This window comes from Drosophila albomicans, chromosome 3 (genome assembly GCF_009650485.2).
Source record: "Drosophila albomicans strain 15112-1751.03 chromosome 3, ASM965048v2, whole genome shotgun sequence".
NCBI lineage: Eukaryota > Metazoa > Arthropoda > Insecta > Diptera > Drosophilidae > Drosophila > Drosophila albomicans.
The window spans coordinates 7,174,926-7,191,882 of record NC_047629.2 but is presented as its reverse complement, the minus strand read 5'-3'; the positions used below and the strand labels follow the sequence as shown (position 1 = coordinate 7,191,882).

At 36.4% G+C, this 16,957-nt stretch overlaps 2 protein-coding genes across 3 annotated transcripts in view; both read right to left on the bottom strand.

Annotated features, from left to right (window-relative positions):
- Positions 1–16,957, bottom strand: part of LOC117572127 (box A-binding factor) — a 51,469-nt gene that overhangs the window by 28,684 nt on the left and 5,828 nt on the right. The gene's annotated exons all lie outside the window — the stretch shown is intronic.
- Positions 15,625–16,695, bottom strand: LOC117572133 (protein enabled homolog). Its single transcript, XM_034254766.2, has 2 exons — positions 16,521–16,695; positions 15,625–16,461 (listed from the first exon to the last, which is right to left on the bottom strand). The coding sequence occupies exons 1-2, from the start codon at positions 16,564–16,566 to the stop codon at positions 15,773–15,775; spliced, it is 735 nt and encodes a 244-aa protein (XP_034110657.1). The 5' UTR covers positions 16,567–16,695; the 3' UTR covers positions 15,625–15,772.

The window sequence follows — 16,957 nt, the reverse complement described above, 5'->3', positions numbered from 1 at the left end:
ATACTCACTAAATTCCACAGCGATTTGCATTGTTGACTTTGTTTAGGCTAATGAATATCGCACCTGCCAAGCAACAATAGACACGAGTCTCAGTCGCAGTCTCAGTCGCAGTCACAGTCACAGTCACAGTGATAGTCAAAGTCACGTTAACAGTCACAGTCACAGTCACAGTGGGTGATCACAACAGAAAAGAAAAACAAACTGTTTACAGTTAACAGCAAACAGTTGAGATGAGCAGAGAAGATGGAAGTGGAATCTTTGTATCAAGCACAGCGCTTGTGTGTCAAATGCGCTTTAAATGCAAACAAAATATTTCAGTAAAAAGATTTAAAACGCAAAGAATAAAATTAAAGAAAAAAAAAAAAAAAAACGGCACGCAAACCGGTTACAGCATAATAATATCGGTTTGAGAAACCAAGAACCGGTTGGATTTAAGCTGTATATACTTACACATATACTATATAGTATATAGAAATATTTACCACAGATTGGCACAGTTGCCGATAGCGCCAAGCAGAACCAGCATCATAACGAATATGATCTGCCCAAGGGTTTTGTAACTCTCTGTATCTCTCTGGCCAAATCTGTTGACAGACAGACAGACGGACGGATGAACTGGCGAACAAATTAATTTCAATTAAAAGTTGATTGAAGTTTTATTTGAAAATCATAAACAGGCGGCAGCGATAAAGATCTAAACAGCTTCCCGTTCCACAGCCACAGCCACAAAACTTGACAGGCGTGAAGTGAGTCAAAATACGAAAAGTTGAAGAAAAAAAAAAAAAACGCCAACTAAACGCTTCTGGCCATATATACAGACCAACTTCCAGCTCGTACTTATTAAATAAGTCGAAAACTACCGCAACACACCAACAAAAACAAAAACTCTCGCAAAACGGCACCAAAAATCGCAAAGTTATTGCCTGTCAGGCCAAGTGACGGCTGCCCAATCTTGCGGTCCATGTCTCTTCTCTTCCATTGTCACCCCCCTTTTGTGAGTCTCCTCTTTTTTATCATGGCAAAAGCTTATTGAAAAGTCTTCCGCTTTGTGAAAATTACATGAACTGAGGCGCGCAGTTCATAAGCCAGCTGAAGGTGTTGCCGTGCTGTAGTTTTGCCGAGTTGCCAAGTTGTCGATAAGCAATCGGCGGTTTTTTTTTTGGTTTTAGGTTGCTGCTAATCACAAGGTGCTTGCCCGCCTGTCCATTGATTTATTGGCAAATTTCAAGTTAACACTTTTTCCTAAATTGAGTTATTTATTTCGCTTGCCGTTGCATGCCGCTTGCTGCAGCCACTTGCCATTTTTTTGTTGCACTTTTGCTATAATTTCACAGCACATGATCACATGAGGTCGTCACGTAGTTGGGAGGGACGAGGGGAGCAACGACAAGTCGCTGCAGCATGCATTTAGATTTATATTCGTAGATTTTGGCAGTCGTGTTAATGAAGTTGCTGATTTATGTTCTCAGGCTGCAGCGAGCTTGCAGTTTAATTTGATTTGAATGCGAATGCACAAATCGATTTTTCGATCGAGATATTTGCAATGCGGAAAAATACAAATATGTAACTGTTTGGCCTAAGCAGGAATAGCAACAGTCTGGCAACGCTGCTGCCTATTACCTTTGTCTAAATGCCAGTGTTGAGTAACGTTATTGACTCTTCCCCAAAGAAATCTTCCGCATGTGCGAAATGATCATTTTACCGCAAAGTAAAAACGGTTTAGCTTATTACCCGGAAAATTGAAGGTGAACTTCACATGGTGACGACCACACTTCACATGGCGTTTTCCTCAACGCTTTTCCTATTTCCCATACCGAAAACCGTTAACCGTAAACCCAGCAAACGGCGTCATTGCCAAGTGCGAAAATGACGCAAAAAACACACAAATAAAAAACAGTACAATCGAATGAAAGATGGAAAAATGAAAAGTTGTTGTAGCACTTGCTGCGCATCAGATTCACAGACAGAGAGAGAGAGAGAGAGAGATAGATGCGACCACATAACTGAAAAATCAAACAGAGTTAATTATGTGCATTTAATGCTTTAATTAATGTTTTCTATCGATTGAAGACAAGGAGACAGAAGCCGAAACAGTGAAAGTTATTAACTTTTTAACAGCAATCGCATTCGCAATGAAAGAGACAGCGCGACACAGTTGGAGCGAGACAGCGATACACGTAATACACATGAATTAAATCAATGTTAATATGAATCGCAAGTGAATAAGCTGCAAACTTGTTGTGCGTGCGAAATACTCAAACGATTCATTTGCTGTTTGCTGTTGTGCGTGTGTGTGTGTGGGCTACACTCAGACTGGAGACTGAGTGGTTAACTCCTCTTCATCCATATGATGCGCAGGTGAAATTGAATTTAGCGGGACTCATCAATGAAAGTGCGAAAACAAGTCGTGGGAAGCTCAAAACCTCTTCTCTGCCTTATAAGTACGAATACCAAATATGCGTCTTTATTTCCCAATAGTATACGAAATATATATTTATTCGAATGTCCAATTATTACTGTAATTTACAATTTCATTCATTTTGCGAGGGATGTGGAAATGAACTTAATCTGCTTACAGTTATTTGATAGACAACTCTTTAACAGTCTTTTCAATTTCATTCACTTCAATAAGTCTTATCTTTCATACTGAAACTTTGTAAAGATAAACCTTTTCTCACTTGTATTCTGAATGTTAACCGATCTTAACTCATTTCTTATGCTCAACTTCCTCAGTTTCGACTCATCGCACATAACCTTAACTTGCGATTCTAATACTCTGATTTAGCTTATACAAATGCAAATGAAGACATCTGTTTTTAGACCCACAATATACCATGGTCAACAGCTAATTTAAAGCATGATGATAATACCATAAATTTATTTAAAACAAAATATTACCCAAGCTACAAATATGACATCCAAGCATTATGTTGACTACTTCATTAGATCAAACAATTGGCGTAAATAATGCGATTTGTAATATCGCTTTATTTGTCGATCTATTGTTGTAGTTTTATTCAAACATTTTTTTGCTTTCCTTCTATTTCTATGAGTTGCCATAAATCTGTGTGGCATTTGTTTTAATTTGTTTCGCAAAAGGCAGCAACGAAACTCTATAAATAAATGTAGAAATTTGCCAATTTGATTCGAAGCTTTCCTCTTTGTCCACAACCTCCCTCAAAACAAAACCAACTGTGGAGCTTACATAATTCCAGAGCAGAGTGCAAATTTCTATTCGCAAGTTTCCATAATTTAATGACAGCTGTTTATGGGCTCGTAAACTTGCCGTCCGCTGAGGAGGAATTTCGCTTGAAACCCCCTCGAAAATAAAACTAAATACAAGTTTCGATACAATATTTGCGACTTTCGCTTTTAGGTAAGTTTCGAGACGAGAGTCAAGAGTTTTCTGCTAGATTTTCTTCGGCATCCCAATCCCAATGATTTGCAAATCGAAATATTTTCTAACAGCGAGTTACAAAATATGTTTCGGTTGCAGTTTCTTTTTTGTTTTTTTTTTTTGTTGCTGCTTGCAACCAATTAGCGGTCGAATTGCTAAGATACACAAATAATAAATCTAAGACTAATACAAATATGCAATGCCAGCAACAACAACAACAACAACAGCGCCGCATGTTGCATGTTCGCTGTAATGTGGCTAATGCAACCGGTTGCTGCCCAGCCGAAAAACTGCAACTGCAACTGCAACGGCGGCGGTGGCAACAACGACTTTCCATTTTCAAATGCTTTTCGCAGCCTTCACGACGCGACGCGACGCGTAGCATTGCGCCGGCAACTGGCCACGGCTGCAACATCGGCAACAACAGCAACAACAACAACCACTGCATCCACAACGGCAGCAACATCGACAACTTTTCATTTCGTTTTTCACGCGGCGCATGCCAAACAAAAAATAAATAAAAGAAAAAAAACTAATAAAAAAAAAACAGAAACGACCAAAAAGTGCAAACCAAGCGACGAATTTTATAACCGTGCGAAGGGTACTTAAACTTATTGTTTAAGGTCGTAACTCCTGCAGGCAGCAAAATAATCAGCTATATAAGACTTCAGTACCTTTTAGCATTAAATAATTTATAGGTAATTTAGGTTGCTCAACAATTGTTTTTATATTATATATATTAATGTGGTTTTAATGCAAATTAAGTTTTGGAAATATTATTTATATAATCATATCATCCAGAAATATTATAAATATATAAAGTTTAGATTATATATATTAAATCCATATTAATATTTTCAAATTATTTCAAGTACTTTTCAAAATAACATTCGATAATAATCGAAACATTAAATAAATATGCTATATTTTATATTTTAAAACTTATTGTGAATGAAAGTGTATTTGAAATAATTTTCTTCTTTAAAAAAAACATAAGAAGCAATATAAGATCTTTATAATGTATATAAAACGCAGCTCTAATACTAACTAGGAATTATATAATTTTATTTAGATACTAAAAAATGTATAATTCTGAAATATTCTTTTTTCACTACACTAATATTTCAATCTTTCTTATGTGTATAAAAGTCAAGATAAATTCCGAAATATGAAATATTATGAAATATTTGAATATACTATAACTCAAAAAAATACTACATTATCAAAGTCTACTAATAATATTCTAAAACAATCTAAAAATTAAATAAATATGCTATATTTTATATTTTAAAACTTATTGTGATTGAAAGTATATTTGAAAGAATTTTCTTCTTTAAAAAATACATAAGAAAAGTTTGTGATCTTTATAATGTATATAAAATGCAGCACTTGAAATATATAATTTTATTTAGATACTAAAAAATTTATAAATCTGAAATATTCTTTTTTCACTACACTAATATTTCAATCCTTCTATGTCTATAAAAGTCAAGGCTAGATTGATAAATTCTGAACTGTGAAATATTACGAAATATTTGAATATACTATAACTCAAAAAAATACTACATTATCAAAGTCTACTAATAATATTCTACAACAATGTTGAAAAAATGGATTCTTTTGTAATATTTAGTGCCCTTCAAATATTATTAATTATTTGCATCAATTAAGTTAATTAGCTGATTAAGCTGTGGAGTGGAGATTCATTTGCATAATCCCCTCTTAGCGTGGATGACGCACAATAAGCGTGTTTGTGCGGCGACTCATCTCGAATGGCTTTTGTCGACATGGCCATTTTGGAGAATTGTTAGTTGAAAACTGAAACTGCTGGCGATGTCTGCGCTCTGTCTACGCAGCTGGAAGTCCCCGTCCCAGTCTCAGTCCCAATCTCAGTCGCAGTCTCAGTCTACGGGGCGAAGACCTGGCTGCAGTTGAAGTTGAAGCCAAATCGTAGTTGAAGTCGCAGTCGAAGTGGATGCCGTGTGGCAAGTGCTGCAATGTTGACAATTTTTAGTTGCCGTTTTGTTGTTGTCGTTGTTACTGTTGCTGTTTCTGTTGCTGATATTGACCGGTCTTTGCCTTTCACGACAGACCAAGTTGGGGCATGGTTATTAGTGGGCGTTTGGTTGTTGCAACTGCTACTGGCTGTTGTTGTTGTTGTTGTTGCTGTTGGAGTCGCTACAAACGACGCTTTTGCTTTCCACAGCAATAATTGTCGTTTGCCTTTTTTGGGTCTGCACACAGCGGAAACGTTGCTGATTGCACTTGCAACAGCACGAGTTGAATGCACCACGTTTCGTCTTATTATTATTATTGCTGTTTATTGTTCAACAGATTCGACTACTTTGATTTGCTTTCAACATTTGCATCCTACACAAACGGAAGCCCCAGGCAAATAAACATTCAATATACCACAACAAATAACAAACAACAAACAACAAACAAACGCTGTCCACACATCAGATGATGAGTCAAGCATATAAAATTCTATAGGCGCAGATTGGCGTGGCAAGTTGTGTTCGGGGGAGCTTGCCTCCAAGTCGTGAGTCTACTTCCGTTCACTTCAATGCGCCACAAAGGGCCTCAAAGTTAAGCTCAACTCAAAATATGGCTTAGACAGCGGAAACAATTTACGCGCACTTAATGCGGTAAACTTCTAATGCGATGTTGTGTTTTGTAGTTTGTACTTTGTAGTTGAGTCTTGGTTTTTGTGATAGTTTACCAATATACCAAGTATAGATTTTGGTATATCTTATATTAAGCAATTACATTGACGGTCTTATCTTTTTTATGATATTTTTAATTGGTTTTTTTTTTTAATTTCTTATATTAAAATTTAAAGAAATGAATTTTAAAAAATGAATAAATAAACTATGGCTTTCTGTGTCTCTCTCTATCTCTATGTCTCTCCCTCTCTCTCTCTAACACAGTGTCCTTCCTTCCCTTTTTCTATTTTAGATATTTCCTAATTGCAATGGGAATTGGATTTTTATAGTTTACCAATATACCAAATATAGATTTTGGTATATTTCTTACATTTTCTACAATTGTTGTTTCATTGTTTTATAGTAAGATTAACAAAAATGCCTTTAAAGAAATAAATAAAGAAACTATTGCTTTTTATTTCTCTATATCTCTCTCTCTCTCCCTCCCTCTCTCTAGCTATTTCTCTATCTCTATCTTAGATATTTCCGAATTCAAATTCCATTCTTATAATTGGATTTTTATATATTACCAATATACCAAGTATAGATTTTGGTATATATTTCAGTATATTAGTATAAGGTTATGCAGTTCGATTTACAGTCTTATCTTTGTTTATTACATTTTTAATTGTTTTTTTTTTTGTATATTTGTGTCTCTCTCTCCCACTCTCTCTATCTATCGCATTGCATTTCCCCTTTTCTCTTTTCGATATTTCTGAATTGAAATTGGATTCTTATAATTGGATTTTTATAGTTCACCAATATACCAAATATAGATTTTGGTATATTTCTTACATGTTCTATAATTTTTGTTTCTTTGTTTTTTAAAAAGATTAACAAAAATGCCTTTAAAGAAATAACAAATAAACTATTGCTTTGTATTTCTCTCTCTCTCTCTCTCTCTCTCCCTCTCTCTATCTATTTCTCTCTCTATCTTCGATATTTCCGATGGAAATTGGATTCTCTGTTGCGCTATAATTGCCATTTGCATGCTGCAGGAATTCCAATCAAGTAACTGGTCCATTAGCTGAACTGCAGCTGAGGCTCAGACCTTTTTTTGGTTAAGTGAGAACACATTCTCTATGGTAAATGATTTCCTTTGCACTGCTTCCTAGACATTCATCATGCAACAACAATAAATAAAGTGGAAAACTAACAAGAACACAGCTGGAAGCTAGGCACTGGGAACAACGCCTCACACTATAATGCAGTGCTTTGACCTTTTTCGGGTCTATTAACATTAACATCGGCGTTAACTCTAGCATTAAGCAAGTGACCGTTAATGTTAACAGCAGCAAATGCAAACGAACTGACTGAAATGTGACGCCTTTCTACAGTTGACAACGTCATCAGCATTGTTGTTGTTAGTTCGTGTTGTTGTTGTTGTTGATGTTGCCGCTGTTGGGCACATTTTTACCGTTTGTAAGCTGTCATATTTCTTGTCATTTATGAACCGTGAGTTGTGTGTGGTTGTTGTTGTTGTCTGGCCCAACTAATTTGTTATTATTTTGACATTAATTTGTTGATGATTTCTGAATGGCTCTTGCTGCGGGCACTGAATAATTTGTTATTATCGCTAGATCTGCATTTCAAGCTTTGCTTTGGCTTATTGCCTCAAGTGAAATGTGAATGAACTCAAATTTCAAGTCAGAAATCGCTTAGAGAGCCTATGGAAACAACCAAGAATACTAGAAGTAAATATTCATAAATATCATCTGAATATTTCAACAAATGACAAGTTCAACAAATATTTCAGCGAAATGGAAGCAACCGGATTTCCATAGTAGAGTAACTGTTTACTGTGAGCAGTCAAATTGTTGTCCGCCTGTCCGTCTGCTGTCTGTCCGTCTTCATTAACGTTTAGAACTCAGAGACTGTAAGAGCTGGCGATTTAAAAGTTGGACACGTAAATCATATGAATACTATTTTACATTTCCAAATGTAAATCAAATGACTAAAATATTTCTATGAAAAGAATTTTACTTGTAAATAAATAATTAAAACTGTACATACAAATATTTTGTACAGTTTAATTAATACTTTTTAAAAGTATTTTTTAATAAATAAAGTAACGCTAATACTAAAACGTGGCATTTTTGTTTCCATTTCCCGCACTTGAATGTTTCCACTTGGATGATAGTCAACGCGTGTTTCCACCTGCCTGCGTCCACATTGTCAATGCTAATAGCTAAGAGCTTTGCAGTTGCAACTATGTAAGTATGTAAGAGTGTAAGTGGCAATCGCAATGCGGTGTCAACTACGTGCGGCCTAAAATATTCACGCAATTTCCTGTCCACTTTGCGCTCCTCACAACAAATGGTCATATACACGTATCGTGTTTGGGTTTTTGGCCTGTACGCAGTGCATTTAAAACGTAAACAGCACAAATTTCTTGTTAATTACGCCACTCACTATCATTAACACATTTCCTTGTCATCATTCTGCTGACCCAATTTTCGCGGTAAATAATATGAGCGACTAAAGAGCGACTTTTACCCCACATTGGAATTAAACAATTCCATTTAGTGCTCTTTTGTTTTGTGTGTAAAAGATTGCAAAAAAATGTTTTCAACTTATTCATTAACGCTGACAGCTGCAATTGCCCCGAGGCGGTCCAGAAAATGACATCGGACAGCATTATAATTAAATGTGAATCCAATTTCTGGAGCCACAAAAATTGGAGCAGCAGAAAAGAAAAAACGCTGCTCCGAAATTGCAAGTGGTATTTGACAGAAAGTGAATTCTTTACATAAATATATTTTAAAATGGAAATGCCGAAATTCAAATGAACTTGACCGCAGTGTAAAACGATCTGGCAACGCTCATTCCAATTGGCTAAATGACCATGACAAAGTGTAAGCATATCTGCAGAGTTTGTTATTTGGTAACAAGATTCACACGCTTTTTGTCAGCGCACGATCATCAACATCATCATCATCATTATCATTAACGCAATCATTATCTTGGGCAGGCAGCAATTAAAACGAGAGCGAAAGCCAACAAGGCATTTAACAATAACCATTGCATAGTTTTAGTTTTTTTTTTTTTTTTTTGTTAACAACGACGAAAACAATAAACAAATAAAAGTAACACATCATTCACTTAAAGCCAAGTCGCAATTGAGAGCTTTCGCTGCGAAGAGTAAATGTTGAATTGAGTGAAAATTGATATTGTTGATGAGAAAACCTAATTAAATGCAAATTGTTGTGGGCAGTTTAATGATGTCTCCCCCACCCCCACCTCACCCCATCTCAGTCCACTTTTTGTCCAGCGTTGTAAACCCTTTTTGGCTGCAGTCAAACTCAATTAATCTTTGGCCATAAAAAATCATCCAGTGTCATGACTTTAATTACTTTATTACAAGCCCGCCCGACCAGCACAAAGTGGTCTGCATTCTTTTTTGCTGATATATGGCCCAAAGATTCGAGTCGAGGCTCCAAGAAGTCCGAGACCGAGACTCCAAGTGGTGGGCTGGCATTTGAGGCGGCCTTAGCGGTACTTCGACTTAAGAGGCCCCAAAAAATTAACCAGAGACAAATCGCTTACGCCCCCAGGCCAGCAATATGAGCAGCATAACAATTTAATATAACAATTTATACGCACACACACACACACATACACACTCACATGTGATATATTTATAAGCTAAATGGTAAATGCGATGTACATAATTTAATTTATAACAAAGACGATGGCAGCTGTGCACCGTGGGCACTGACTCAAAGTGGAATTTTGTTTAGTTACCAAATTTATATTTTATAAATTCTCCAAAGCATTAATTATTCAATTGAAATCATTTATTTTAATTCATCTCTGTCATTGTTTTAACATTATCCGAATCTTTATGTTGATTCTGCTGATTGCAGCCTCAAATCGAAAAGAATTAGAATAGGCAAGGCATTCTTATGAAAGGTATAGTTGCGATTTTTGCACAGACAATAATAACTACAGTATTTGTTATTCCTGATTATAGAAGGTATTTACGAAATACTTTTGTATCGGTTAGCAGGTGTCTTATTTAGTATATTTTACACTCTTTGGTATATGCAGAGCTATACAAATATACCAAATATCACCTTTGATATATTAATTTGGTATATTACACTATATAATATTATCGATTTTAGCTTTCTTATCTATTTAAAATTGCTGAAGGGTTGTGAACTAATCACATGACAAGATCACCACAAGTAAAAGATAGATAGATAGAAATAACATTATCCAAATCTTTATGTTGATTCTACATTAATTCATAATTTCTTCAATAAAAGAAATCATACTATTTATGCCACACCCACTTCTGCCGCCTCAAATCGAAAAGAATTAGATTACTAAGCATTCTTATGAAGGTAAAGTTGCGATTTTTGCACAGACCATATTAACTACAATATTTGTTATTTCTGATTATAGAAGTTATTTACGAAATACTTTTGTATCGGTAAGCAGGCGTCTTATTTGGTATATTTTACACTGTTTGGTATATTTTCAATGTAGAACTATACAAATATACCAAGTATAGCCTTTGGTATATTAAATTATATTATCGATTTTATTTAGAAGATAAAATCACGATAAGTAAAAGATAGATAGATATAAATGACATTATCCGAATCTTTATGTTGATTCTACATTAATTCATAATTTCTTCAATAAAAGAAATTACACTATTTAACATATACCACACCCACTTCTGCCGCCTCAAATCGAAAAGTATTCGAATAGCAAATCATTCTTATGAAGGTATAGCTGCGATTTTTGCACAGACCATATTAACTACAATATTTGTTATTCCTGATTATAGAAGTTATTTACGAAATACGTATTGTTTGGTATATTTTACACTCTTTGGTATATTTCCAATGTATAACTATACAAATATACTAAATATAGTCTTTGGTATATTAAAGTATATTATCGATTTTATTTAAAATTGCTGAAAGGTTGTGAACTATTCACAAGACAAGATCACCATAAGTAAAAGATAGATTGATAGAAATTTGATTATTTCTAGTTTTGTAATTTATTTACGTACGTGTATTTTAGTTTCAATTCTCAGAGCTAACCTCACAACAGCTAACTTGTGGATGAAAAGGCTGCACAGCGTTGCCAGATCATCTCCCACATTACATTTGCAATGCAAAAAGCTTCGCATTTGCTTTCATTACGCCAAAAAGCCATGAAATTTCAAATGTTTAGCCTAATTCCACTGTGCTGTGAGTAACATTCGAAAACTGTGCAGATCACTGAAGACTGAAGAGGTAAGGTAAAGATATTGAGTTTTGAGGCGTGTGCGAATCAGAGGCGGACTCAGGCCAAAATAAATAATGAGTGCGTTGCTGTTGTTGTTGTTGTTGTTGGCGCAGCTGACAGGCATCAAAGTTATCCAGAAGTCGGCCCCACAAGTCAATGAAACGTGGGCAAGTGTATTAAAAATTAATTAAAAGAGAAAAACAAAAACAAAACCAACTCGAACGAGAAAGCGCAGAAAGTAACTAGAGAAATGCTTATTATTATTATTATTATGACTTCAATATGAGTCAGCCACAAAAGCAGAGCTGAAGCCGAAGCTAAAGCTAAAGCCTCAGCGTGGCAAGAGCTACGTGAGTTGCACACCAAAAACGCAGTTAGAACATGCCGCAAAAGCAGCAACCAGGCAACCAGGCAACGGCAATGTTCAATGGCTGCTAGCAAATTGATTGCCAGCGAGAGTAGAGAGTTGATCAGCGAGAAAGAGAGAGGGAGAGAGAGAGACTAGCAGAGAATTGACCCACTGTTGGCCAGAGTATCTTGGCGTTAGAATTGTGGCTCGTTTAACTACTGTGGCTGTCGATGTGGATGTGGCTAACTGTGGCAAGACCTCAATATCAATAGAGAACATGGCTTGGCACGCTCCTCTAAAAAGCAAGTGAATAATTCGACCGACTGCCGCGAGCCAAATAATATGCGGCATATTAACTATTGTTGTTGTTGCTGTTGCTGACCAATTTGCATAATTAGCGAACACTTTTCGGGGCATTTAACAGCGCTTCTTTAATCACCTTTTAAGTGAGAGTTTGGCATTATTGGCGGCGAGCAGGGAAAGTCCGCACCGAATAATGAATGAAGAGATTCTTTGGCATAGGCCAAGTGTCATTATCGAAAGAAAGGTCATTCAACTCGGTGGCAAAAAACACACAAAATAAAAGATACAAAGCACATTCCCCAACAACACTCAAGTGCAGATGCTCCAGAGTGTAGAGTGTAATAGCATCAACTGTGGATATAAGTATTTGCTTTATTTCTGCTGCATGCCTCGTCTGCTGCTCTGGGCATCTGTGGAATGCAACGGGCAACGGCAGCTGCCATAACACAGAAGCAACCTATTGAAAATGAAATGCAGTCCAACAACAATGACTACTAACTCAAGTCGCGCCACACACACACACACACACACACACAAACGATTATGATTTTTCCGGTCATACTACAGACGCTGTTCGCTGCTTGACGGAGGCTTGTAACAGGTGGCAGACATCATCTACATACATCAGCATCACACCATCAACGTCAGCCGTTGCAAATATTTACATGCGGCTGGCGATAAGCTCGGCTAACTGCCGCGATAAGAGCTGATACTAGAGAAACAAACCAAAAAGAGAAAATCTTTGCGGTTTTTGTTTGTTTTCTTAGTTTTTGGGTTAGACACAAAAAGAGACCTTTACCCGGAAGCCATTCAATGGGTGTTGCAACTTGGCAGCTTGGCCAGCTACTTTTACTTTAAACTAGCTTGCATAATGCACTTCACATGCAGCCCACAAGATACCAGATACAAACGAGATACAGATACAGATACAGATACAGATACACGCCCCAAATAATGCGACAAAAGAGTCGCACTAAGCGCTCACGATCCGAGCGCTAATTCAAACAAATTGCAGCATAAATGCATTATAAAAGGCAGAGGAGCAATCGCAGCAGACGGACGGGCCAGTGTGACCGTGCGACAGTCTGACAGCGTGACAGTGTGACAGCTGCTGCAGCTAGAATGCGCCGCTGCCCAGAGAATGCACATGATAAATTACGCTGGAGGAGCTGCTTTCAAATGTGGGTAGCACATCGCACACTGAACTAAGCGGCTCAAAAACTCAAAAATTCAGATGAGAAATATCTCATTTGTGTTACAAAGATGTACGTGAAATATTAAAGGTTTATGAACAAAATATTCCATTAAACAAAGTATCAACATCACAATTTAACTTTTATTACTTTAAAGTTTAACCAAATTCTATATAAATATATCAGTTCTCTATTAATATTTATTTCAAAAATGATTATTATTAAATATTACAAAATCTGGAACACATTACAATGGAATCTATAAATCAGAAATATCTCATTTGTATTACAAAGATGTATGTGAAGTAATAAAGGTTTATGAACAAAATATTCCATTAAACAAATCGTCTAAGTATCAACATCACAATTTAACTTTTTTTACTTTAAGGTTTAACCAAATTCTATATAAATATATAAGTTATTTTTTTATATTTATTACAAAAATGATTACTATTAAATATTACAAAATCTGGAACACATTACAATGGAATCTATAAATTTCTGAGCCTCATCAGTTAATGTGATTTTTAATGTATCAGCGCGGATATTTGATACTTCATATTTCATAGCTATTTTAAGTGTACAAGCCAATCAAAGTCGGGCAATAGACTAAACTAAGCAACAATCGTATCGCGTTACGCTTTAATTCATATTCAGTGTTCGTTTACTGCTCCATTTTGTAGAGCTACTAAAACAATAAGCTGCATTTTGTATTTTCATGCATTCGTTAATTAATGATGATGATCACGTTGATGATCGGCTCGCTTCGCCCCACTGTGCAGCAAGTGTTTTGTTGCTGTTGTTGCTGTTGTTATTGTTGTTATACGGCTGCTGGGAGTGCAACTAATTTGATTAATGATAAGCCGAGCTTAACTGACGACGATTGTGATTCATTATGTGCGCACATCCAGCACACTTAGCACAACAGATACAGATACAGATACGTCTATATCGAGAGAGAGAGAGAGAGAGAGAGAGAGAGAGAGAGAAAGAGAGATACAAATGCAGATAGATTGTTGCCATAGAATCCGAATCGAGTGCCAAATGCAATGAAAGAACATTATTTTATTAGCTAAACAACAAGTGACCGTTGTGCGTTATTTCAATTGAATTTTTCGCTCTCCGCGTTATCTATGAGATACAATTTAGAATTGTGCGTTTGCGAGCATTTGTGTGAATATATGAATATGCTGCATTCAGTTCGCTGATTACATGCAATGAGCCACTTCCTTTTGCAGCAAGCTCTCGCAGTAATGCCATGGATGGAAGCAGTTGTTATATCGATATCCACAGCCAAGTCTATTGGCTCCATTGGCCAGTTGGCAGACTCTCATTTGGGTCAAAACGAATCAGAATGACGGCGACGGCGAGTTCTAGATCAATCTCCATATCGTTGTGCAGCTGTGATCTCGATAATGCAGCTGCATCGTTTTATTCGCCTTTCTTCTTTTCGTGATTAATCGACATTGAAATTGAAATGTGTCTAACTTAAACATCCTCCTCTTTCTGGATATAAAGTATTTGTTTTCATCTTTGAAATTGTTTCAACATTACACTTTATGTTGATAATACTAACGCTACATTATTTTCATATTTAAAATAATCAAACTAATAATAAACATTTGTTTCTTCATGATTGGAAACTAAACAGAAAGCAAAATTATGTTTTGAAAGCTAGAATTCTTGAATTTCAACACTTTGCAATATTACAAAAAAATCTTGAATCAAATGTTCATATTCAAAAGTTTTTAGATAAAGATTGAAATAAATTTTATGATATTCAAAACTATTGTTTCCAGTTTTTGCGAATTCGACAATTTTAAAATATTGTTTTGAAATTGAAAATTCTTTTATTAAAATCTTTGGAATTAATTAATTTTAATAATTTAAAAACATTCCGAATTAGAGAATTTTATTCTTCAAGCATCGTTTGGAGATTAAAAAATCCGGCTTTAAAATTCTTCTAAGATAAATCTAAGCTAAACGAATATTGTAATAATCTTCTACAAAACTAAAATCTGTCATCATATAATAGATATGGTTGTAGATATATCATCTGTTTTGTTGCAAAAACAAAAATAGCGCGAATTTTATTTTAACATTTTTTTATTAATCGTATAACTGTGGGTTCTTGTAATAAGTATTTCAAAAACTAATTTCTAATATATAATTTAGAATTGAAAAAAAAAAAATAAAAATGTAATTAGGAAAAAGTCAATTAAATGATTCTACAGCGCATTTATAGATTATTCCCAGTCTGTGTCCAAACCGTTGCGAGTTTTATTTTATCAACAGCAACATTTTGCATTTTTATTTGCTTAAAACTTGGAACAGTGTAAATAATTTGTCAGTCCATCAGTGTTTGCAAATCTTTTCTATATCCCTGTAGTTATTCTTTGTTTTGTACTTGTATTTTCTAATCTGCGATTTGTTGTGTTTAACTTTTGTTGTGCGTCACGTTAATGCCATTTTTTTTTTGCTGCTGGTGTTGCAAGCTTCAAAGTGTAAAATGAGAATTAAAGTGTTATTTGTTCTTTTTTAATTAGGTGTATGCCTTGAACCCTTTCCTCTTGTACTACTTTCGCTGCTTGGCTTGCTGCGCCTCCTTTTCCTTCTGCTGCTTTTCTCGCTCCATTTTGATCTTGTTGCGCTCCTTTTCCTGCTCCTCGATACGCTTCAGCTCCTCGCGCTCCCAGCTCTCGAATTCCTCGCGCTCCTGTGTGAGCTGCACCAGCTCGGCCAGTTCGCCATCGGAGACACCTTCGTCGATGTCCTTCTGCATGAGTTCCACCTCACGTGCCATCGCCTCCTTGGCCTTGCGACGTCGCACCTTCAGCTCCTTGGCATCCTTGAGGTCCTTCTGGCGCTGCTCGCGCTCCTCTTTCTCCTGCTGGCGACGCTCCTCCTCGCGCTGGAACTCCTCCATCTCATCCTCGGTGTAGGGATACTCGGGCACAGTGGCATTCAGCATTGGCCTGCCCAAGCTGATGCCCAAGGCGATGCTGCCCACAACGGCCAAGATGCCGCTCAGCAACACCAAATTGTACTTGCTGTTCTTGGCATGCCAATGCTGCATGAAATCGCCCTCGGGCTTGGGCAGATCACTGAAGATGGCATGGGTGCCACCGCTGGGAAAGTAGCCCCACTTTGGCTGAGGCTTCTCCGAGAGATTGCATTTGGACGCCGAAGTGGCCTTGCTCGTCGGTGCCTTGGCCGCCAGTTGTCGTGTGATATAGACCAAGCCATTAAAGCAACTGCCACGAACTGCAATCGGAAATGAGCGATGCATCCCTGGTTGATGGTACAACGTGGCGTATACTTACTATCGCGAGACAGCCGCGTTGGAGTGGCCATCAAAAGTCTGGACATGCTTGCTGCCTCTTCTGTCTCTTCTTATGATTGGTGAGCGTAAAATTTAATTGCTTATCGTTCAAAGTGTGACTGTTCAAAATATCATTGTCCGAACCGACAATAAATCATTTTCCCAAAAGCTGCTACGATTCAATGCAATTCAACTCGATTCAATTCAGTTCTATTCTCAATTTTCTCTATTTTCAGTTCTCAACTTTCGTAGCGACTTTCTAATCTATTGTGTTGACAAGCTGTTGGACAAATATCCAACACTTGGCGAAAATGTATTGAGCAAACTGCAAGAAACTATAGAACTCAACGAAATCTCACTTTTTTTATAAGGGTTCTACAATCAAAGAAGATTTGCAACTATTCTTGAAAAGTATAAAAAGCCTGGTACCTAAATATA

Excerpts from the sequence above, each read along its gene's own strand:
- LOC117572133 (XM_034254766.2), bottom strand. The coding sequence starts at position 16,566 with ATGTCCAGACTTTTGATGGCCACTCCAACGCGGCTGTCTCGCGATA. Across the intron at positions 16,462-16,520 it reads AACGCGGCTGTCTCGCGATA|TTCGTGGCAGTTGCTTTAAT; the intron begins GTAAGTATACGC and ends TTCCGATTGCAG.